This window comes from Cervus canadensis, chromosome X (assembly GCF_019320065.1).
Source record: "Cervus canadensis isolate Bull #8, Minnesota chromosome X, ASM1932006v1, whole genome shotgun sequence".
Taxonomy (NCBI): Eukaryota; Metazoa; Chordata; class Mammalia; order Artiodactyla; family Cervidae; genus Cervus; species Cervus canadensis.
The window spans coordinates 26,694,967-26,719,001 of record NC_057419.1 but is presented as its reverse complement, the minus strand read 5'-3'; the positions used below and the strand labels follow the sequence as shown (position 1 = coordinate 26,719,001).

The window sequence follows — 24,035 nt, the reverse complement described above, 5'->3', positions numbered from 1 at the left end:
GCTGACACAATTCTCTCGCCATTTTTATCTAAAAATTCTCCAGGGTCGTGAGGTGTGATGTGACTTTACTTGGTCTTTGCTTGGCAAGAGTTCACTGTTAATGATGGGGTATCAAGGCAAGCAGCATAAACACAGACAGAAGTGGTTGTCCTCACAATTGTGGCTGGGACTAGCTCAGTGGCCATCAGCCCTGGCTTTACTTTGGAATGCACATTAAGAAATAATTAAATTAAGATTCTCTCAGGGTGGGGCATTAGTATTGCTTAAAAGCTTTCTAGGTGATTGTCCTGTGCAGCCAGTACTGAGCACTACTGATTTCAAGGATCCAGAAAATGCTTATACACTTGGCTCTGCCTTATCTGTGAGTTCTGCATCATTGGATTCAAGTAACAGTGAATGGAAAATATTTGGAAAAAAAATTCCAAAATCCCCCTCGGATACTGAGGGCCAACTGTACTGATTATTCTTTATAATCCAAAAGAAACACCAAATTCAATCATTCTGAGAGAGAATGTGCCAGTGAACCCCCAGGGGTTTGAGAAATTTGGTTTGGAGTTTGATTCCCAGGCCTAGCTGTGTGGCCTTAGGCAACTTAACCTCTCTGAGGGTTAGTTTCTCATTATAAAAAGAAACTAATAATAGTATCTACCTCACAGGATGTTCGTGAGAATTAGATGACATCATGACTGTACAAAGCGTCAAATGGAATGCCTGGTTCCTGGTGAGTACTTACTAACGTTAGCTTTTACGAACTATTATGTTGATAACCATGTGGAAGCTACTAAAAACATTTGCTGGGTCGATGTGAGCCCCAAGAAAGAGAAGTGACAGGGTCAAGAGGGTGCTGGGAGAACCTTGCAAGGAAGTGCAGTTAGTGGCCTTTGATAGAAGAGGCAACAAAGACAATGATGGCAAGGATGGGGGTGGGGGTGGAGTGGGCTCCATAAGGGTGTGGGCCTGTCAGCCTGGGTTGTGGGTGACGGCTGACTAGGTTGAAACCTGGACCAGCAGCACAAAGAAAAGGGATGAGAATAAAACAGTCACCCTGACATGTCCATCCTCAGAAAGACATGATGAAACAGGGAGACAAAGATGAGGCCAGTTAAGTAAACAGAATCTTGGGAGCAGACATGGCCACCTGCAGATTCTGAACAGGAGGCTGGGCCTCCCAGGGCCTGACCAGCTCCCTCAGTTGCTGCTGAGCAGCCCCTTGCCTCAAGGAGCAGAGATGTGTCATCATTCTAGGCCCTGCTGGGGACTCACAGTACTTTGTAGAGTGGGTATGAGACCTTAGGTTTCTTCCAAATTGTTGGTTGTGCATTTCTGTGAAGAAGACTCCACTTTCTTTCCCTAGAAAGGCTGCCTGGTGAAATCTACACAGCTGATGATTTTGGGCTCTGGTTTGGACCATGACAGACCGTCCCTCTACTATTGACCCTATAATCAATCAGGTTGGTGGCTGGATGTCTCCTGAGCCTATGTGTGGATAGACCTAGCCACTTCCTGTTTTAGTTGTATCAAGAATTATTATTTTATTCTTTTAAGGGAGATAATAAACTTAGCAAATAAGAGTTATTTTCTTAAACTACTCAGTGAAAACCAGAAAATATTCTTATGTAAGAACTGGCAAGTTCTTAGGCCCGAAATACTATTCTCCCCAAATGATGTTAGGCATAACATATTAGTAAAACAGTAATTTTAAAGTTATTTTTACAGAAGTCTTGCTTACCTGGAGTCTCTCCCTGAACCCTGCCACTTTTTCAGATTTATCATTGTTTTTTATGCCCTTTGATTTCCCTGGAACATGCTTTCTTACTTGCCTGGTGATTTCAAGCTTTGCAGATTTGTTTTCAGTTGTTTTTAAACGGGTGTCTTTGTAACAAGAGTTGAACATTCAGTGGGCTGATGCTGTGGTATGTCAGTTTCTAAGTTTTAAACTTAAGGGACTTCTTTAAAGTGGACACGAAAACTTCATAAAAGCTTTCATGGTGACAACACTGGGCCTTTAGGGCTAAGCTCTAAGCAGGATGAGAAAACAAAGAGTTATATTGTAACTCCCTTGGTTAATCTAATTTATTCACATATTTAACCACAGTCAGCATGTAGTTGTTTTCCTCAAAGAGGCCCACTTTCCAAAACACAATTTTCAAAATGTCTTCTTTCCCCACAAAGCTCCTTGTGTTTCATTAACCCTTTTCATGCTTGCCAGCATTTATCTCCTATAGTTACTTGCCAGCCTAGCAGGACCCTGGTTGAAAATTGACTCTAATCCTGTTTTCATGACATACTTTCTAAGCTACCAATAAATCCCAAGGCTCTCCTGTTAAATACAGTACAGGACCCTACTTGTATATATGGCTGCCTTCTAATTTAGGAAGCCACTAAAGACTGAAACCAAGGGATGCAGGCCAAAATCCTTTGAGTGAGAAGCCCAGTATTTATTTCCTGGAGAACACAGAAAGAAGATACCAAGTACTGCTTTTCAGTTATCTGATGAATTCTTTTGGAAAAGATTCATCTTGGAAATCAGTACAGTGATTATTAACTAACATGTTCATTATTGTGGGAATTAGTGGCTTTAGGAATTTAGGTCAACGTCATGAGTAATAAAAAGGAGTTCACCTATCTGTCTCCTCCTCAGCCCTCTTTGGAAGTTTAATCTTCAGTCCTGGAGAAAGGTCTTAGCTACTTCTCACCCCATCCCCAGCAGCTTTAACCACTCCTGTGGTTTCTCTGCATAGATGTCCATGGTGTTATGACAGTTCCAGAAACTTGTCCTCCAAATAGGATGGTGATTTCCCTGACTGGTACCTGTGTCCAACTCCAGCCTGTTACTCCAGCCTTTTAGTTTACCATGTTCCTATAAAAATGTGGAATTTTCCTTCCTAACAAAATGATCTACTTTCCCTTCAGCCTAGTGTTTTGTGTGGGATGAGGTTGTTGTGAACAAGATGTTTTTTCCTCCCAATTTCCAGTGTTTCAGAATCCCATTCCCACCTCTTTTACTGGTGTAACAAATGGGCTTTTTAACTGTGGGGCCTCAGTTTCTAAGCTTTTGAAAATTCTGTTGGGTTAAGTGTACAGTGTCATCAGTAGAAAGTCATATTTTATATGTTGCTACATATAAAACCTTGGGATTCAACTGGCTTCTTTCTAGACATTGGGAATACAGGCACAACACAGCTCCTGACCATCAGACACTTTAGACTGGATTAAAAACTCTTTTTTAAAAATTGTAAAGTTATCCTGTTTCTTGGGCATTTTTATTTTGCACTCAAAAGCAAGAAAAATGACTAAGAAATAAAGAATCAGTAGAAATGCTTAAACCAGATAATTAAATCAAAGGGTACTTTATTAAAAAAAGGAATCAAAACAGAAACTCTAAGTACCAGTGTGTACATTGTACACATTTAAATGACTCACAAGAATGAAGTTTTTTTCATAGACATTATCATACCACCTGTTGTTTATCAAAAGATGTTAAAAGAGAAATCTGACTCCAACCTGTATACAAGATTGCCATCTTAAACAGACCTTATTTCAAACATGCAACAACGCCACTGGTAATAAAGCTTTGGAATGGGTGCTCATTCTATTATTTCACTACAAAGAGGAGAGAAAGCAAGATAAGTTGAGAAGTTATTCTAAAATAGAATGGAAGCTGTCATTTTCTACACCAGCACTCCTCACTCCTCTGCTGCCATTTTTAGCAAGTACTCCTTGTCGATCTTGAAGAGTCTCCATCCCTCTTCGCTGGACAGATCAGAGGCACCTCTTCTTTTGTAGAAGTTGATGGATGGTTCATTCCACTCTGCCACCAAGAAGTGCATGCTGCTGCAGCGACACTTCATTGCAACCTGTTACATGGGAGAGGAAAATGAACTCAGTGACAGCGCACCTGCTTTCCAAGACCCAATTTCAATTCAGTCCTTCAAATAATCCAGTAACCCTTGCAAATTTGGAAACCAAACACCAAGACATACCTGGCTTAGCTTCTTCAGAATTTCTGATCCTATGCCAAAGCCTAAAAGAACGAGAAGTACCATTTTAAAAGTCATTTTGAGGACTTCAAGCCCCGATTTCTCTTTAGAGTGCCCCCACTGAACTCAACCATACCTCTATAATCGCTCATCACAAAGAAGTCCTCAAGATACAACAGTTTGCCGATCCATGGATCATAGGTAAAATAGTACATGGCAAAACCAACAATGCTGTGTCCTGTAATAGAGTATCACATGAGTTATGGATGAAAAACAATCTGTCAAAGTTGTAGGTGCAAAATCAGAAGCCTATCATAAGTTTAAAAAAATAAACATGCATGTATTATAAAAATAAGTAGCCATTGGACCGGACTATCTTCTGACTTTTAGGCTAGTGCAATCCAGGTCACTGTTGGATGATCTCACTATTCTTAGAACATGTTTTCACAAAAAGCACACATTAGAGCTAGCTGAAGCCCGGCTAAAACCATGGACTGGCCACTTGGCGATCTGTTGGATCTCACACTCAGGAAGTGAGAATGCTTTCATTACTTGCCAGAGTGAAAGTGCTATGGTCTTAAACACACACATTATTCACATCCTACTGATATACTGGTATGTTGACTTGGGAATAAATTAGGTTTACACGGCAGTTCAGAATAGTAAGTATTTGTAGTTTAGAAACTCTGCTTCCTTAAGGTCAGGACATAAGGCCAAAACAGTAAGGTTTAATTTCAGAACTTGCCTTCCAATTCACACATTTTCAATTTGCTTTCCCCAGTGTTTAAGTCGGAAGAAGTAGAGGTACTCAGGTATTATGTAACATCCATATACCTCTGGAAAGTACCTCATCCCTTATGTATTTTGTTCATTTTTTTTTTCTAGCAGGAGGAAATGACCTCAGAACAAAAAAAAAACCTTAATCACCCCCCAACCCGGCCCAACAACTTCCTCCTTTGGCTTTGACTTTGGCCATTCAACAATGACCAGAAAGAAAAACAGCAACAACAAAGAAAAAAAACAAAGAAAAAAAAGGAAAAAAGCATCCGACTTCCTCTTAATAGGTGTCTGTAATTCCAATTGGAGGCAAAAGTTTCAAATTAAACTTTCTAGCCATCTTATAGTCCTTCCCAAATAGGAAGCGAGTACATTGGAGCTTCTGATCTACCGTGTTTTAAGTGTGTGATAATAGGGCCTTACCTCATTTATCATGATCATCTACTTTATTGTGTAAAGGATCTTTTAGTTACCTCCCCGCCCATCCATGTACACGGAAGGGCCATGTACATGGCGAAGCTAGAGACTGTAACCTGAAGATTGGGACAAATTAAAGAAAAAAATGTAATTTAACACAGATACAAAAAAGGTTACGTTAGGGTCAAACAAGAACCATTTATGAAACTGAATTTACAACAAATGACTTTATACCTAACTTTTCCGGGTCTCCACCGCATTCTGATACTTACATAAACAGCTCAAACTCTTCCGGGTCTCCACAGCACTGATACTTAAAGAGCTCTTTTAACCCGCCCTATTATTAAGTGCAGCACATCTATTTTTTTTTTTCAGTACTTTGAACACTGGCTGGCTATTATTTCTGGCCAATTTCTCAGTTAAGTAACTTCAGCCTGTGTTGTCAGTGCTTCTACAGAGCGGACTCTACGTCTTACACAACACTCGGTCTCTTCGGCTTCTAGAAGGGCAGGGCGATTACCTTCCGGAGTCAGGTGCTCCTTAGGCACTTCTGCAACTAAGCAGTGGTAGAAGGGGTGCTCTCCGAAACCGTCTTCTAGCAGATCTGCAAGAAGGGGAAGCAGAGACAGTGCTGGAGTCGGTGAAAGTCGTCCCCCAGACGCTCGTCCCCCGCCCTGCCACTGACGCGTTACCTTTTTCAGTTAACATTACTTGCTCTTCCATGTATTCATATTTAGCCAATTCCTGGGTTGAGGCAGATAAGAAAAAGGAGGAGAAGCAGAAAATTAAGTGAGGCCCCGGCACGGACAGCTCGGGGGAAGGGGGTGAGCGGGGCGGGGATTCGTTCCCAGAGTTTCGTCGGGAGCGGCGCCGCCTGGCCGGGGCTGTGGGTAGACAGACGGAGAAAAGGGGACCTGCGGGGTACAAGAACCCCAACTCCGCCTCGGGAGGAGCCCGCGCTTCCCGCTACCTTGATCAGCCGCAGGATGTCACTGCAGTCGCCAGCGGTGGCCGGGCGGATCACGAATTTAGCCATTTTCGTCTTTTGCTTTTCTTCCCTTTGCGGACCAGGCCCCTGTACTTGAACAGTAGGAGGAGGTGGTTCCTCATTCGTCTCCCGGGAGCGTCCTCTTCCCAGTCAGGATGGCACCATGACCCGGCGAACCTCGGCGAACAACGTAAGACAAGCCGCTCACTGCAACTGGAGCCGCGCGCGTTCCGGCCGCCGGGCGCTCTGCTTTTTAGCCTGATGAAGCCCCGCCCCGGGACGTGAGGCGGAGGCGCCTCGTCCAATGAGGTCGCGACCGCCCCCTCTTCCGGGCACCTCCTCCTTTTCCGGGCGCCTGTGTGAACCTGGCCCGCGCGGGCGGGGTGCGGGCGGCGAGGCGCTAGGCTGAGCTCTCTAGCGGCGCCCTCTCGTGGCACATGGTGGAGGCTTCCCGAAAGTCCGACCTCCCAGCCTAGGCGTCCCCTAAGTGACCTTTGCAAAAGGGAGAGAGCTTCCCCTTTGGGCCCTGGACCAACGGCTTGACAGTTTCTTCTTTGGAGACACCTGGCTTTGAGCGGTGAGGGGATGAGAGGTTTAGAGCAGCGGCTCGCACGGGGTGGTCTGGAGGGCCCTGTGGGTCCCAAGATCATTTCGGAACTAGCTAGCTTCATAGTAATAATAGGGTTTCATTTGCCTTTCTTAGTTTCGCTGGAATTTTCCAGATTACTGATGTATGATGACGTCATTGCTCTCATGACTAAAGGAATGTGTACTTGCATGTTCTTGTGTTTTCTAAAATTTCCCAAGGTAAGCTGTTTGGTTTCCTCAATAATTCTTTCCCCCTCTGCTGGTAATTTTTAGAGTTAACAGAATATTTTCTTTCTTTTTTCGTTTTTATTTTTTTCTTAAAATCTCTGGCTTTCCTTTGGAAACACTTTCCTTCTGCCTGAGGTACACTCCTTCTGACTTGTATTTAGTGAGGGTCCGCTCTTATAACATTTTCTGTTTTGCTTGTCTAAATATGTCTTTCAGTTATCCTAAAGTTCTTGGAGGATTTATTTCACTTTGAATGAATTTGAGGTTGGAAGTTCTTTTCTCTTAGCATATTGATGACATCTATCTTCTGGCTTCCATTGCTGTTTAAAGTTGTTATATTCCCTCCTTGCTCATTCCCTGCGCTTCTTCTCCCCTCCTTTAAAACTTTTTATTTTGAAGTAATTACAAATTTTTTTTCATTTATTTTTATTAGTTGGAGGCTAATTACTTTACAGTATTGTAGTGGGTTTTGTCATACATTGACATGAATCAGCCATGGAGTTACATGTATTCCCCATCCTGATCCCCCCTCCCACCTCCCTCTCTATCCGATCCCTCTGGGTCTTCCCAGTGCACCAGGCCCGAGCACTTGTCTCATGCATCCAACCTGGGCTGCTGATCTGTTTCACCATAGATAATATACATGTTTCGATGCTGTTCTCTCAAAACAACCCTCGCCTTCTCCCACAGAGTCCAAAAGTCTGTTCTATAATTACAAATTTACAGGATGTGTGATGACATCCTTGCTTTGGTGACTAAAGGAAGGTGTGTTTGTGTATTCTCATGTTTTCTAGAATTTTCAAAGGTTAGCTTTTAGAGTTTTTCAATAATTTTTAAATGTACTGAGAGGAAATGTTTGAGAACTGTTGGATTAGATTATAGCTCTTCCTGAATTATACCCACTGGAGCAAGTACTCCATCCTTTTGCAGATATAGGTTTTTATTTACAAACCACCTTCCCAGACAGGCCTTCTGAGGGCCCTGCTTTGACTGCCCAGCCTGGGTTCCTGACTGAGTCAGAATGAAAGTATAAAGGGGGCCTGCAATGTTTTCAGTCTGTAGGTTGGATTGTCACCAAGTGACCCCTCCCCCAACATTCAACATAACTGCCTCTGCTCGCAATATCCTGTCGGTAGAAAAGAAAGCAAAAGTAGCTCCCCTTCCCACCCTCTGGGGATATTATGCCTAGTGAGTCATTGTGAGAGTTTATAAAATGTGTTTCTCAAACATATTTAAAAATAGCATTGATTCTCATCTGCCTAAGCCACTTTAGGTAGTGTTTCCTGACACCATTGCACTTGGGATGACCATACATAGGCCCTTCCTTCCTCTGCTTTGTTTTGTGTTGTGGGAAGACCCAGGAGAGCTTGTTACAGAATCAGTACTAACAATAAGTTAGAACTCTGTGACTAAGCATTAATAATAACTGCCTCCTTGAAGCAAAAACAAGGCCGTTTTCAATGTGGTCTGCTTAGTCTTTTAGAATAATGGTTTTCATTAAAACACATAATATATGTTTTTCTATTTATTCTGCTTTTCTGGTTTCAGTTTCATGTTCTTATGCTTCACTTTGCCATTATGACAAGAAGAGCTCCTTTAGAAAAACAGGTGGCTAGAAAAAGCTCATTGACTGTGTTTTTTGCACAAGCTTAGAACCCTAAGAAATGTGAATTTTCTTTATGAATCAAGTTAGTTTCTTCATTGTCAGGAATAGGTAGATGCCATGAGTGACCAACATTACCTGCTCCTGATAGTGGAATTTAAATTTAAATCTGCATAGAAAGAGGTTAACTGCCTAGCGTTTGGAAAACTTTTGTTTGGTTAATGAGTCAACAAATCAACAATTTATTGATTCTTATGCTAGGTACTTGGGGGTTTATAATAAAGTAGGTCTAAGTTTTGAAAGAAGCCCTCAGGGCATGCAGTTTACTTTAGAGATATATTTGTAGTTTACTATAACCAGATTTAATCTTTATCAGAAAGATAATTCCTATAACTGAAGAGGTCTGAGTAGGAGAAGAGTAGCAGGAAAGGAAATGGCCAGGGACATCATGGATGTTTTACAGTCATTGTCTCATTTGATATCAGCTGTCTTGTGAAATAGCTAATGTTAGCTCCATCTTTGCAACAGAGGAAACCAGAGGCTCAGAGGGCTACAAAACTGCCACAGCTAGGAAATGGTAGAACTAGGAAAGAAGGAATACTGTTGATTTCCATGCCAAAGTGAAGCTGTCCAATTTGCTCTATTAAACTATTATGGAAGGTGTCATAGTTTTTTTTTCTGTTTATAAAAATAATGCATATTGATTAGGAAAATTGGATAAGTGCAGAAACAGAAAAAGTTAATAATAATTCCAATTAGTAGGCTGATTTCTTTCTAGTCTTTTCTATGTACATACACGGGTAGGGCTGATATTAAGTTGGTATGTACAGTATAGTGAATTAAAATGGCCACAAATTCATTGAAGCTCCTCCCATCAAGAGGTGGAGTCTGTTTCCCCACTCCTTGAATTTGGACTGGCTTTGTGACTTGCCTTGACCAATAAAATACAGTAAAAGTGGTGGTGTACAACTTCTAAGCAAGACCTCAAGAGATCATAAAGCTTCTGCTCATGCTGTCTTGGATTGCTGCTGCTGCCGTATGAGGAAACTTGAGCTAGCCTCCTTGAGGATGAAAGATCTCACGCATATGTGAGGCCAGATGCATAAGTGACACCATCTTGGACCATTTAGTCCCAGTCGAGCTGTCAAATGATTGTACTACACAAGTGATCCTAGGTAAGACCAGTAGAAAAACCTCCTCACTGTTCCCAGCCCATGTTATCAACTCACAAAATCATCAGTCAATAGAATGCTTGTTTTAAGCCACTACACTTCAGGATTTTTCGTTACACAGCAAAGGCTTACTGAACTCAGATGGCCATTTGGGTTGTTTACTCCTGGTTTCCATTCTGATTGGTTGCAGCAGCCATTCTGACTGGTCTGTGCTTGCTTGTATTCACTTAAAAATATTTTAAAAATAACCTGTGTGTGTTATGCCTATGTAATAAAAAGTTGGAATCATGTATCTATAATGCCTCTCCTGCTGAATAGTGTAGTAGCTTCTTATCTACTGGGCTTCCCTGGTGGCTCAGACAGTAAAAGTGTCTGCCTGCAATGCTGGAGACCCGGGTTCAATCCCTGGGTCAGAAAGATCCCCTGGAGAAGGAAATGGCAACCTACTCCAGTATTCTTGCCTGGAAAATTCCATGGACTGAGGAGCCTGGTTGGCTACAGTCCATGGGATCACAAAGAGCTGGACGCGACTGAGCGACTTCACTTTCACTTTCTTATCTACTGCAGCTTTGTCCTTACACACTCCCCAACTGTGTGATTACGTCACTACACAACCTTGTTAAGTCACTGTTTCTTCATCTGTAATGAGAAAATATTAATAGTATCCTTCATATGGTAATTGTTGTGAGGATTAAGCAAGTAATACATATAAAGTACCCAGTGGGAATTCCCTGGCGGTCCAGTGGTTAGGACTCTGCACTCTCACTGCCAAGGGCCTGGCCTTCAGTCCTTGGTTGGGGGACTAAGATTCCACAAATAGTGTGGTGTGTGCCCCCCCCCCCCAATGAAAAGAAATACTCAGTATTGCACCTGGTATAATTGTTAGCATTATTTCTATTAATAGTATAGAGTATTTTTCCATGTCAGTGAGTGTATTTAAATTAAATATATATAATGACTCCTTAGAGTTGCATTGTGTGCAATTTATTGTACCATTCTGTTGTTGAAGACTCAGGTGTTTTTCCAGTGATAAATAATACTTTGATAAACATCTTTTAATCCAAGTTTTAGCCCAGCTTTCTGATTGTTTTCTTATATAGTTTCCTAAAAGTGAAATTACTAGGTAAGCAGAGATGTAATTTTGTTGGTCTGAAGCCAGAGAAACACTCTAAAACTTCAGGTTCTCAGTACCTGAAAGTATAATTTGAGATGACTCTCTAGATGTGCTCATTCTAGCTTGAATTATCTAAATTTTGGTAACATGTCTGTGTTCCACAGGTTGTAATAGATCTTTCTCAGAGGGTGTTTTTCTTGCTATGTAACACAGGTGGGTGATAACCTGTGAGAATGATGAATGAATAAATACAACCACCTCCAAGAAAGCATCTTGCTTGGGGCCAGAATTTTCTTTTTTTTCAAATTTATTTTTTTATTGATGTGTAGTTGAATTACTGGCCAAGATACTTTGCTTTCTTTTCTTTACCTTTCTTTCATTTTGAGAAATTACAATTTAGGACATGGAAAGGTCTTCCATCTTTGGGAGTAAACCATGAAAAGTGTAAGACTTCTCTTTGTAAATGTAAAGTATTATATGACTTTAGGCCGCAGTTGAAAGAACCTGGTCAGTAATAAGCGAGGTATTAACCAGGCCTCTTGTTTGCAAGTGAAGTTACCTCATTCTAACTGGCTTAGGCAGAAGGAGAATTCACTGCTCATTGCAAGAAGCCAAGGTATGACAGGAACCAGGACCTTGTGGTACCACCTGAAATGTATACTGAGTGAGAGAGAAGATCACAGCTTGTGATGGGCAGATATTTGTTTCCCAGAACAGCATTTCCTGCTTTTGAAAAGTTATTTCCCCCTACTCCCAGGTGGCATTAGCGGTAAACAACCATCCTGCCGGTGCAGGAGACGTAAGAGACACAGGTTCGATCCCTGGGTCCAGAAGATCCCCTGGAGAAGGAAATGGCAACCATTCTCCAGTCTTCTTGCCTGGAGAATTCCATGGGCAGAGGAGCCTGGTGGGCTACAGTCCATGGTGTCGCAAAGAGTCGGTCACAACTGAAGTGACTTAGTGCACACACACACAGAGCTAGATGCTTTTTCTTGGTCATGCGTGTGTGCTAACTCTTTGTGACCCTATGGACTGTAGCCCCCAGGCTCCTCCATCCGTGGGATTCTCCAGGCAAGAATACTGGAGTAGGGTAGCTATTTCCTTCCCCTGGGGATCTTCCCAACCCAGGGATTGAACCCTGTCTCTTCTGTCTCCTGCAGGCAGATTCTTTACCACTAGCGTCACCTGGGAAGCCCTTTTCTTGGTCAGGGAGCTGCTAATCAGAACATGCCACTCCCTTGGTCAATGTTGTGATCTAAGCCATACCAATCAGAGTCTTTTCTCATTGGCACCAAGAAAGTGCTTTCCTTTCTGTTGGCACACCTGGGAAGGTATGGAGGTATGAGACAATGACTTTGACTTGCGGGAAAGACTGACCACCTTAGGGTTTCTGGCTCTGCATAGCCACAGCTCAGATGGCCTATATCCTCTCAATCACTGCTGTTGCCTACCTCTGATGATGTCACCCCCCCCCTCCTCAAAACCACCACTACTACACACACATGGAAGGAAGCGAGAGCCAGATGGTCAGAAAGTGTCCATTGCTTTCACCATAGAAAGAAGTGGGGCTAGGATGTTCCTTGGCCAGAGACAGAGATTGGAGGTGGTAAATGCTGTTTGGAAATATGTAGAAATAGGGGTGATTATATTTTAATTCCCAGGAACATGCCCAGCTGTGCTCATTTCTGACCTTCGCCACAGGGAATATCTGTAGCAAGGCTGGGAATGAAAAGCTGTATCAGAAGACTGGAGCAGAGACATTGTCCTGCTGCAAGAAGCCATCCCAAGCTGCCCCTATCTGTTTATAAGATGGAATGTGTTTGCCATCCTAGCCTAAATCCATCCCAGGCTGTCACTCTTGCCCTCCATGGGGCTCTTGCTGAGGATCATAAAAAATTGTGTTGGAGAGAGACCACTGAGACCCTTTGGTGGAAGTTCAAGAGAGATGATCATGCCTTCTTTCTTCCTTTCTGGTGCTCCTTGTCAGGAGGCTGGAACATTGGCAATTGTGGTAAATCCACAGGGATTGCCCTCTGGAAACCAGGCATAGAGGCTGAGTGACCTTTAGGCAAAGACGTGGACATATTCCAAAGCTAAGACTGGTCTTGCTGTCCCAATGGCCTTTGCTTCCTATCTTGGACACTTTGTTTCATGGTTCCACAACAGAAAGGTAGTTATTTGAAAGCAAGTTGTGTTATACCATCGCTTTTGTGGTAGTTAGCTATTGCCACATAACACATTACCGCAAACTTGGTGGCTTAAACTACATGCATTTATCATCACGGTTTCTGTCTTTTGGAAGTTGAGGCATGGTTTAGCTGGGTCCTTTGCTCAGGGTGTCAGCCAGACTGTATTTTCATGTGGCAGCTTGGCCGAGGAAGAGTCCACTTGCAAGCTCAAAGTCATTGGCATTGGCAGAATTCATTCATTTCCTTGAGCGAGGGTCTTAGCTTCTTAATGCCTGTCAATTGATGCCACTCATGATTTCTGAAAGTTGCCTGCAGTTCCTTGTAATGAGAGCTTACCCAATATGGCCATTTACTTCATCAGGCCAGCTTTTGGAGAGTGTCTAGAGCAGTCTGCTAGCAAAAGAGAGTCATTTTTTTATTGTGAAAAAAAACCACAAAACGAAATTTACTGCCTTAGCCATTTTTGCGTGTATGATGCAGTAGTGTTAACTACTGATGCATAGTGTTGTGTAATAGATCCCTAGGACCTTTTTGTCTTGCAAAACTGAAACTCTGTACCTATTGAACAACTCCCTTTCCCCTTCCTCTGTGCTTTGTGCTGTGCTTAGTCTCTCAGTCGTGTCCGATTCTTTGCAACCCCATGGACTGTAGCCCACCTGGCTCCTCTGTCCATAGGGATTCTCCAGGCAAGAATACTGGAGTGGGTTGCCATGCCCTCCTCCAGGGGATCTATCCAGCCCAGGTCTCCTGCGTTGTAGGTAGATTCTTTACTGAGTCCCCAGGGAAGCCCCCCTTCCTCTAGCCCACTGGTAACCACCATTCTACTTACTGTCTCTGAGTTTGACTACTCTAGGTTCCTCTTATAAGTGGAGTCATACCGTATCATTTTGTGACTTATCTCATTTAATATAATGTCCTCAAGGTTTATCCATGTTGTAGCCTATGACAAAATGTCCTTCTTTTCAAAGACTGAACAATAGTCCATTTTATGTATATACCACATTTCTTTATCCATTCATCCATCACTGGACATTTAGGTTGCTTCCACCTTTTTGCTATTATGAGTAATGGTGTAATGAACACAGGTGTGCAAATATCTCTTCAAGATACTCTTTTCAATTATTTTGGATATGTGCCCTGAAGTAGGATTGCTGGGTTGTATGGTAGTTCTGTGTCTAATTTTTTGATTCCCATCAACAGTGCACAAGGATTACCTTTCCTCCACATCTGTACCAGCATTTGTTATTTTCTGTTTTTTTTAAATTTATAGTGGTCATCCTAACAGGCGTGAGGTGATACTTCAATGTGATTTTGATTTTCGATTCTCCTATTATTAGTTATGTTGAGTGTCTTTTCATATGCTTATTGGCCATTTGTATATCTTCTTTGGAAAAATGTCTATTCAAGTCCTTTGCCTATTTAAAAATCAGGTTATTTGTTGTTATTGTTGAGCTCTGGGAATTCTTTCTATATTCTGGGTGTTAACCTCTTAACAGATACGTGGTTTACAAATGTTTTCTCCCTTTTAATAGGTTGCTTTTTTTTACTCTGTTGTTTCGTTTGATATGCAGAAGTTTTTAAACATTTTTGTTGTTATTTTTAAGTTTGATATAGTCCCATTTGTTATTTTTTGCTTTTGTTGCCTGGCAAGAGAGAGGTTTTTGTTTGACTGATTGTTTGTTTAGTTTTGGCTGCACCAGGTCTTAGTTGTGGCATGTGGGATCTTCAGTTGCAGCAAAGACCCTGATGCTGGGAAAGATTGAGGGCAGGAGGAGAAGGGGATGACAGAGGGTGAGATGGTTGGATGGCATCACCAACTCGATGGACATGGGTTTGGGTGAACTCCGGGAGTTGGTGATGGACAGGGAGGCCTGGTGTGCTGTGGTTCATAGGGTCACAAAGAGTCGGACATGACTGAGCGACTGAACTGAACTGAACTGTGGGATCTAGTTCCCTGAGCAGGGATGGAACTCTGCCCCCTGCATTGGGAGCATGGAGTCTTAGTCATTGAACTACTAGGGAAGGACCAAGAGAGTTTTACATAATGTAGCATAATCCTAGGAGTGACACCCTATCACCCTTACCATTTTCTGTTGGTTAAAAGCAAGTAACAGATCCTGAATGCACTCAAGCAGAGGATCACAAGAGGTGTAAATACCAGGAGGTAGATTACTGAGGGTCACCCTGGAGTCTGTCTGCATTTAAAGGGCAGTAATAGCCTGCTTCTTGTTCAGCATTTACCAAGCATTTATTAAGGTCTGTTTCCTGCCAAAAATTGTGCTTGGGAAATGCTGAAACCAATATGGTGTGGTCCTTGCCCTCCAGGGACTTACAGTTCTAGTTATGGTTGGAAGGGATCCCGCCTTCTGGAGAAAAAGAACAGGAACAGTCAGAACCTGTGTGACCTACCTCCTCCAGGCAGGCCTGCCTCTCTCCCCTTGTGAAGTCAAATCCAAAGGGAAGACTATTGCCCATCATTCAGCTCAGGGATCAAGGCTCTAACTCTTCATAAATGACTAGGAAATCTGAAAGTGTGATTAGTCATTCCTAGGCCTCCTAAAGTATCAGCTCAGCTCTTTGAATCTGGGCATGGCGGTTTCTTAGTAAGAAGATCATAGGAAATAATTGCCTGTTAGGGCACAAAGTATAAGACACCCCCTCTTTTCCCTATGCCCCCTGGGTACACTCAATAGATTTTAAAGGTCAGAATGTAGTTTACCAATTTCTGTATCATTCATAAACTGGCAATTAAATGTTGACAGCGAATTCAGGAAAACAGAGGATACTTCAAAGAAGGAAATGCAAGGGAGTGAACTCCAGGCAAGCAGCATGTGTCCTGTGTAACAAGGGACAGACCCACGTTCTGGCCCTGCTATGAGTGGATGTTGGGCATATTTTGCTGGAGACCACAGAAATTATTACCTGAGAATCATCGAGGAGGTGGAGGATATGGAGATGAGTCATTTCTTTTAGGGGGATGATGGAGGTAGGAGAAGGGTGCAAGAAGATCAAAAGAGGACCCTAGACCATAGAATTGGGAAAACTGTGATACATTTTAAGTTCTCCTTAAAAGATGAATTATAAGAGGGTACTATAGGAGAGGAAGAACCAAGATAGATATGCAATTAGCATTTCCTAGCACCTACTGTGAGTGATATGCCTTGTTTGGCATTTTATATTTGTGATTTCATTTAGTCTTAATTACCTTGTATTATTACTGTTTTTACATATGTTCTACTTTGTCATCTAAATTCTGATGAATTAAGAAGATATTTGGTGCCAGGACCTATTGTACAACACATGGAACTCTGCTCAGTTTTATGTGGCAACCTGGATGGGACGGGAGTTTTGGAGAATGAATGTACATGTATGGCTGAGTCCATTTGCTGTTCATCTAAAACTATCACAACATTGTTAACCGGCTATACCCCAATACAAAAGAAAGAGTTTAAAAAAATAAAGTACTTGAATAAAATAATTAAAAAAATACTAAAATAAAAATTTCAGAACCCACCCCCCCCCAAAATGGGCAAAGGATTTGAATAGACATTTCTCCAAAGGTGGGAAAAAAGATATTTGTTGCTCTCTTTTTTAAAGGTGATTTATACATTTCCATTCCAGAGCTTCAGGGAAAACAGGGAATAAAACCAAAAAATTTTTTTAAATAATTTAATTAATTTCTTTATTTTTGGCTGTGCTGGGTCTTTATTGCTGCATGCAGGCTTTGTCTAGTTGCAATAAGTGGGGGCTACTCTTAGTTGCTGGTGCGGCCTTCTCCTTGCAGTGGCTTCTCTTGTTGCAGGGCACAGGCTCTAGGGCATGTGGGCTTCAGTAGGTGTGGCCCACGGGCTTAGCTGCTCCGAGACCTGTGGGATCTTCCTGGACCAGGGATCAAACCTGTGTCCCATACATTGGAAGGCAGCCTCTTAACCATTGGACTATCAGGGAAGTCCCTAAAATAATTTAAATAAAGCTGGCCTGGATGAATATAATCTGGGAGAATAGGTTTTTTTTTCCTTTGAAGCCCTCCTCCAACCTGTGTTGTTGAGATTTCTGTTATCATAGAAGCATAGAATGTTAGCGATTCTCTAGTCCAAATTCCTTACCTAATAGCTAAGAAACTGAAGTCCAGAGAGGGTTAAGTGCTTGTCCAAGGTACTTTCCACACAGCTAAAAAGTGGCAAAGTCAGAAATAGAACAGGAGTCTCCTAACCCTTAGTCAGGAGATCTTTTACCACACCACTGTGGAATTATAGTCCTCATAGATCTTCTGGAAAAAATGGAAAATTTAAAAACAAACATTGTCTTAAGGCTGGAGCTCAGGTGAGAAATTGTAAACATTCAACACATTTGGTCTACTTCTTACAAGTTAAGTTTTACTAGCACATGCCTTATTTTAATTATTTATTTTTTCCCAAACTTTAAACTTTTTATTTTGTATTGGTGTGTAGCCAATTAGCAATGTTGTGGTATTTTCAGGTGAACAGGGAAGGGACTCAGCCATACATATACATGTATCCATTCTCCCCCAAACTCCCCTCCCATCCAGGCTGGCACATATACAATAGGTCCGTGTTGGGTATCCATTTTGAATATGGCAGTGTGTATATGATACGACCTTCCCAATCTCCCCTACTATCCCTTCTCCCTGGCAACCATAAGCTCATTTTCTGAGTTTGTGTCTCTTTCTGTTTTGTAGGTAAGTTCATTTGTATCATTTCTTTTTAGATTACACATATAAGTGATGTCATATGATATTTCTCCTTCTCTGTCTGACTTACTTCACTCAGTATGACAAAGTCTAGGTCCATCCATGTTGCTGCAGATGGCACATGTCTTGTTTTAATTACAAAAAGGAATGCACACTCTTGACAGTTCCATTCTCCCCAGTGTCTTCCTCTTTGTAAACCTTTCTCTGCCTTGTACCCATGTCCCCATCCCAAGAATGGGACTGATAAGTAAGACTCTGCAGTATGGATCAGGAGCCCCTACTGAGACAACTAGAAACAGTTAATTTGCTGGGGAGATCCCTGCCATCCTAAGAGCCTGTAGAAAGCTGCCTCCAGCCAGGCTCATTCACAGAAGAATTCCAGAGACCATAGGACTTTCTCTCATGGAAGACTCCTCTGTGAACATCTAGTCATTGAATCTGGGGCATCACAATAGCATTCTTCTTTCTGAGATGAGTGCTGACCCAGTACTTTGAAAATGGTCCACAGCTCTTCATTTATGTTCTTCTTTCATAGGTAGAATACATGCTCAATCACCTGACAGGAAGAGCGGTTTTTCTCATCCAAGCAAGTGACTTTGAGAACGCCAACCTGTTGGCGTGAAGCCAAAAGGTAGTTGACTCTGTAAGTGCTTATTGGAAGGTGGAGATGAGTGCACTTGTGTGGCAGAAAAAGCAGGGATCTTTGAGGCCCAGCAGACATGGATGCAAATCCCAGCACTGCTGGTTACCAGCTGTGTGATTTTGGATAAGATTCTTATATCTCAGTGTGCTTGTATGTCAAATGGAGTTAATAATAATTGTTTCCTCCTCCTAAGGTTGTGAATATTAAATGCTGCTGTAAAGCCCTTTGTGAAGTACTTAGAATACTGTGAAGAGTAGCTTCGCTGCATGTGTGGTGTGTGTAGGGTAGGGAGGGATCAGAAGTGACTTCTAAATGTTTATTCCTTTCTGTCTATTTGGTAAAATAAAGACTGTTAACAATTTTTGGATGAGGAAGAATGATTGTGAATGGTCTAATGGGGAGAGAGAAAGATTTGTCCCAAGCCAATTTTTGTCCTGCCTTACACAGAGATTATTCTCTTATTCATTGACCTTTGTCATGAAGCTTCACCTTCCTCATGCATAATAAATGTGCAATGACTCTGTTAATGTTTGCCAACCAGTGAGGTCTGCTCCAATGGAATCATCACAGAGGCTGGGTAATCAGTATTGTAATGCCTATTGTATTCTGCCTGGAGTTTTTTTTATCTGCCTAGCCAGACATCATGTGGACAAGGTCCAATCCAGAACACAGCATCCAGGATAAATAATTTACAATCCTGTCTCTAGAAGTGGATCTCTCTCTGACCCAATTAATAGTCCAACTGTAAACCACATGCAGAGGTTTTTTTAAAGAGACAAACTTAGTGGAAATAGGAGAAAAGGTTGAAAAGGCATTATGCAGAACATGTTAATTCACACAACTTTTTTTCCTTCTCCTTTTTACAGGTATTTTAATGTTATACCAAATAGAAGGAAGTTATGCAGTTATAGTGCTAAGAATATGGGCAGGACAGCAAATAGAACATGTCCCATTGTTTTTTTCAGTACCTAGTCTGTGAATCCATGGTTAAAAACAAAAAGCTGTTAAAGAGCTGTGAATGGTAGTTAAGTATTCTTCATTTATCTTCAGCAATCTATAACAATGAAGCACAATTTACACTGGATATAAAATTCTGGGTTGATGGTATTTTTCTTCCAATGCTTTAAGTATGATTGTTCCACTGTCTTTTGGTTTGCATGGCTTTTGATGAAAAACCAGAGATTAGTGTTATGATTTTCTCTGTATCACCAGTTTTGAGAAATTTGATTCCGTAGTGCCATGATTTGGTTTTCTTTGTGTTTATGCTGCTTGGTATTCACTGGAATTCTTGGATATGTTTGTTTGTAGTTTCCAACAAATTTGGAACAGTCTGGAGATGGTGTAAGTCAATAGAGGGGATAAAATAGATTCATACAAAATAATACAAGGGAAGACAGAAAAAGAGGAACAAAAAGGAATAAAGAACAGATAGGACAAACAGAAGTGTAGAATGACTCTTGTTTCTGATATCTTATACCTGTCAGGTAACAGATCAACAAAACAAATACCCAAAGCATCTTTTATTTACCTCCATATCCAGACTTCCACAAATGGAATTCAGAAGCTTTTCTTGATGATAACATCAGCTACATTCTGATTCATTCAGTGTTGAAATCAGTTCTGTTTATCATGATGAAAGAGATTATTTTGGTCCAGAAGTGCCAGTGACCTGGCACAACTTGGAAGGATTTGAAGGAAAGAGCATGTCAGGCAGAAGAGTGTGGGAAAGGAGACGTGAGGTGCTTAGTGCTGTCACAGTTGGTGGTTGCATGATTTGTGTAGTGGTATTAAAATCAGTGAAAATAGCATAGCTTCTGAAAGTGAAATTAAAAATCAAGCAGAGAGATTCAAACTGTATCCCAGGTCAGTTAATATTTGACTATAAACTGACTGAATGTATTAACATACCTAAAGTGAAAAAGGGCATCTTTTAACAAACTTGATCACTGTATCAGTTAGGAATGCTTTTGACTGCAGCTAACTGGCAACCCACTCCAGTATTCTTGCCTGGAAAAACCCATGGACGGAGGAGCCTGATAGGCTACAGTCCATGGGGTCGCAAAGAGTTGGACATGACTGAGTGACTTCACTTCACTTTCAACAGTTAATTAGAGTAACTTAACTTATATGCAGAGTACATCATGAGAAACGCTGGGCTGGAAGAAGCACAAGCTGGAATCAAGATTGCCGGGAGAAATATCAATAACCTCAGATATGCAGATGACCCCACCCTTATGGCAGAAAGTGAAGAGGAATGAAAAGCCTCTTGATCAAAGTGAAAGAGGAGAGTGAAAAAGTTAGCTTAAAGCTCAACATTCAGAAAACTAAGATCATGGCATCTGGTCCCATCACTTCATGGCAAATAGATGGGGAAACAGTGTCAGACTTTATTTTTGGGGGCTCCAAAATCACTGCAGATAGTGACTGCAGCCATGAAATTAAAAGACACTTACTCCTTGGAAGGAAAGTGATGACCAACCTAGATAGCATATTAAAAAGCAGAGACATTACTTTGCCAACAAAGGTTCATCTAGTCAAGGCTATGGTTTTTCCAGTAGTCATGTATGGATGTGAGAGTTGGACTATGAAGAAAGCTGAGTGCTGAAGAATTGATGCTTTTGAACTGTGGTGTTTGTGAAGACTCTTGAGAGACCCTTGGACTGCAAGGAGATCCAACCAGTCCATCCTAAAGGAGATCAGTCCTGGGTGTTCATTGGAAGGACTGATGCTGAAGCTGAAACTCCAATACTTTGACCACCTCATGCTCAGAGTTGACTCATTGGAAAAGACCCTGATGCTGGGAGGGATGGGGGGCAGGAGGAGAAGGGGATGACAGGGGATGGCATCACCAACTTGATGGACATGAGTTTGGGTTAACTCTGGGAGTTGGTGATGGACAAGGAGACCTGGTGTGCTGCAATTCATGGGGTTGCAAAGAGTCAGACACAACTGAGCGACTGAACTGAAGTCATAAAAACTTAAAGAACAATTCAGAAGACTGGAGGTAGCCAGTCCCAGGGCTAGTTCAGCAATTAGCCATGTTATAGATAACCTAGGCTTTTAAAACCCTTCCAGTCTGCCAATTATCCTCAATTTATCTCATGAACATAAAAGGGCTGCAATAGCTCCAAGCATCATGTCCTCACATCAGCATCCTAAGCAGGGAGGATAGGTCAGGAGCAAAAATTTTTCTCCAACTGAGGCTCTGTTTTATCTAGAAAGCAGCATCTTTCCTAGAATACTCCAGAAGTCTTCCTTTAATGTCTTATTGGACAGTTGTTTTGCCCCAATTTTTTTTCATTTATTTTTATTAGTTGGAGGCTAATTACTTTACAATATTGTAGTGGTTTTTGTCATACATTGACATGAATCAGCCATGGATTTACATCCCATTTTTTTTTTTTTGCCAAAAGTTTTTAATTTGTTAACAAAAGAAACCGCTCATTACACAGAAAAATTTCAGTTTTTTATAGAGGATTATTTGACTTAATCTCAATATTCAATCATTAAAAGAAAAGAAACAATGGAGAGAAATAACAGCATATATATCATGAAATTGGGCCAACAACCTATACCCAAACTTGAACAGTGCAGAGAAATTCCTTGTTAACAGCAATCTGGAGTCCCATTTGGGAAAGAGTCCTGGGTGGTACATCCACCCCATGGGTGAGACTTCAAATTGCAGTTTCGGAGACTCTCACTTATAATCCCAGGCCACAAACTGATATCATCATCAGTTTGTGTGCAGACATGCAGCTCTGGTTTTTCTTTAAGGTATACAATGTTGTTTGTTTCACCTTGTGAGTTATAGGATTTCATTAGACCCTGGGGGGCTGGCCAGGCTCTCTGGGGCTTAAAAGATTCCAAGACCCACTCCTGTCTTATCTAACTTGCTGGTAACAATTGGTGTGCTTGCAGGCAGGCATGTAGTCCATGCAAGGTCAGAAGTTGGTCAGAGGCTGGCTCCCCTGCTTCTGAAGCCTGAACAAGACTACCTCCATTTAATTTCCCTATTAACAGTACTGAGTAATGGCTAACCATGGCTACAAGGGAGGCTGGGACAGTGATTATTTGGCAAGGGAAACAGATGATATGTTTGGGCAAGATGAATGGTGATCTGTTCTTTGAGGTTGGGCACATTGCTGCCGAGAACAGAATTGGAATGTTCCTAGCAAGAAATTAGAAGGAAATGGCTGTAGTGTAGGTAACTAAAGGTGTCTACTGGGATCAGTCCTAGAAGCACAGGTAAAGAATCTCAGATGCCAGAATTGAAATCTCCTGCTCTGTGCTAGAACAGGAATACCTTGATGTGGGAACTCCAGTAGCTGAATCTTGAGATTGGTTTTTGCATATTGTGGAGATGGATACTTAAGTTTCTCCTTATTCATTCATTTATTTTTTATTTATTTATTTTTTACCAGTTTTTAAATATCTTTACAAATTGGTGTATAATTGGTCAGTTTGAATGCCATATGTGTGATAAAATAGATTATGAGAAATATCATATTTACAATGAAATCATTATTTAATATAACTGAATCACCTAGTAGGCTACCTCCTGCAAAAAATATGGAACACTTCACGAATTTGAGTGTCATCCTTGCGCAGGGACCATGCTAATCTTCTCTGTATCATTCCAATTTTAATATATGTGCTGCCGAAGTGAGCACTCATTCATTTATTTAACCCGTTTTTTATTGAATCAGGTGTTGTTATTGTCTCTGGAATTTTAGCATTGGAAAGATCAGGCAAAAATGTTTGCCTTCATGGTGCTTACAGTGACTATTTTAGCTTAGTGCAACTGATTCCATACTCATCAGTAAATTTTCTGTTTATAACTGGGTTTCTCATGTGCCCCAGGCAGTCTTACATCTCATTATGAATTAGAAAGTTGGTACTGTTATTTCATGGTTATTTCTTGGTTAATATGAGTCCACATAAGGACATGGATTTACCTTTAGTGAAGTGACAAATCAGGTTTCTGACTTGCACATCTGAGGGCCAGTACCTAAACCATGGTAAAATCAAGAAGGCATTTCAACCTTCTTGTGAGCCATTGTGGGAGACAGCCACAGAGTTTTCTCCAGTTAATACCCCAGCAGTGCATGTTTTCCCCATTTTAATGTTTAGACTTATTCATATGTATGAAAGGGATACTTGTTGGGGTCCTTTAATGGACCGGAACCTGGTGGTCCAGAGTCGATGATAAGAAAGTGAAAGAGAGAGCCGGAGGGAGGGAGAGAGAGAGAGAGAAAGAAAGGAAGAAAGAAAGAAAGAAAAACACGGGGACCCAAGCTGTGATGGAGCAAAGGTATTTTATTAGTGGAAATGCAGGCTTATATATCTTTAGTAAGATGATTACTCAGCTATTACACAGGATGAAATTTTATCAATAGCCACAATATGGATAGTTTAATACATACAAGGTCGCTGATGCTGAAAAGAGTCACTGAAGGGAGTTACTGAAAGTAATCCAAGCAGATACTGTTTCTCATGACCTCAGTCCTGAGATCTGCGTGCAGCTATACTTGTTCCCAGAATAGGAACTGATAAGGAACAGAGAATCCTTGAGAAATGGCACACAAAGGAAGAAAAATGCAACATATTGGATTCCTTAAAGTTAAA

At 41.5% G+C, this 24,035-nt stretch overlaps 1 protein-coding gene, 1 long non-coding RNA gene and 1 other non-coding gene across 5 annotated transcripts in view; 1 reads left to right on the top strand and 2 right to left on the bottom strand.

Moving 5' to 3' along the window:
• Positions 1-3,334: 3,334 nt before the first annotated feature.
• Positions 3,335-6,404, bottom strand: SAT1 (spermidine/spermine N1-acetyltransferase 1). Its single transcript, XM_043457961.1, has 6 exons — positions 6,145-6,404; positions 5,867-5,918; positions 5,695-5,778; positions 4,117-4,218; positions 3,984-4,024; positions 3,335-3,857 (listed from the first exon to the last, which is right to left on the bottom strand). The coding sequence occupies exons 1-6, from the start codon at positions 6,208-6,210 to the stop codon at positions 3,687-3,689; spliced, it is 516 nt and encodes a 171-aa protein (XP_043313896.1). The 5' UTR covers positions 6,211-6,404; the 3' UTR covers positions 3,335-3,686.
• A 344-nt stretch (positions 6,405-6,748) lies between these two features.
• Positions 6,749-24,035, top strand: part of LOC122434521 — a 26,171-nt gene continuing 8,884 nt past the window's right edge. Inside the window, exons 1-2 of one of the 3 annotated variants that reach the window (XR_006267396.1) lie at positions 6,749-6,969; positions 18,303-18,398. This is a non-coding gene — a long non-coding RNA (uncharacterized LOC122434521). Of the gene's footprint in view, positions 6,970-18,302; positions 18,411-24,035 lie in introns of all 3 variants that reach the window. The other 2 variants (XR_006267394.1, XR_006267395.1) reach the window with 2 other exon arrangements.
• LOC122436046 lies at positions 22,974-23,080 on the bottom strand. Its single transcript, XR_006267819.1, has one exon. It is a non-coding gene; the product is annotated as a U6 spliceosomal RNA (small nuclear RNA).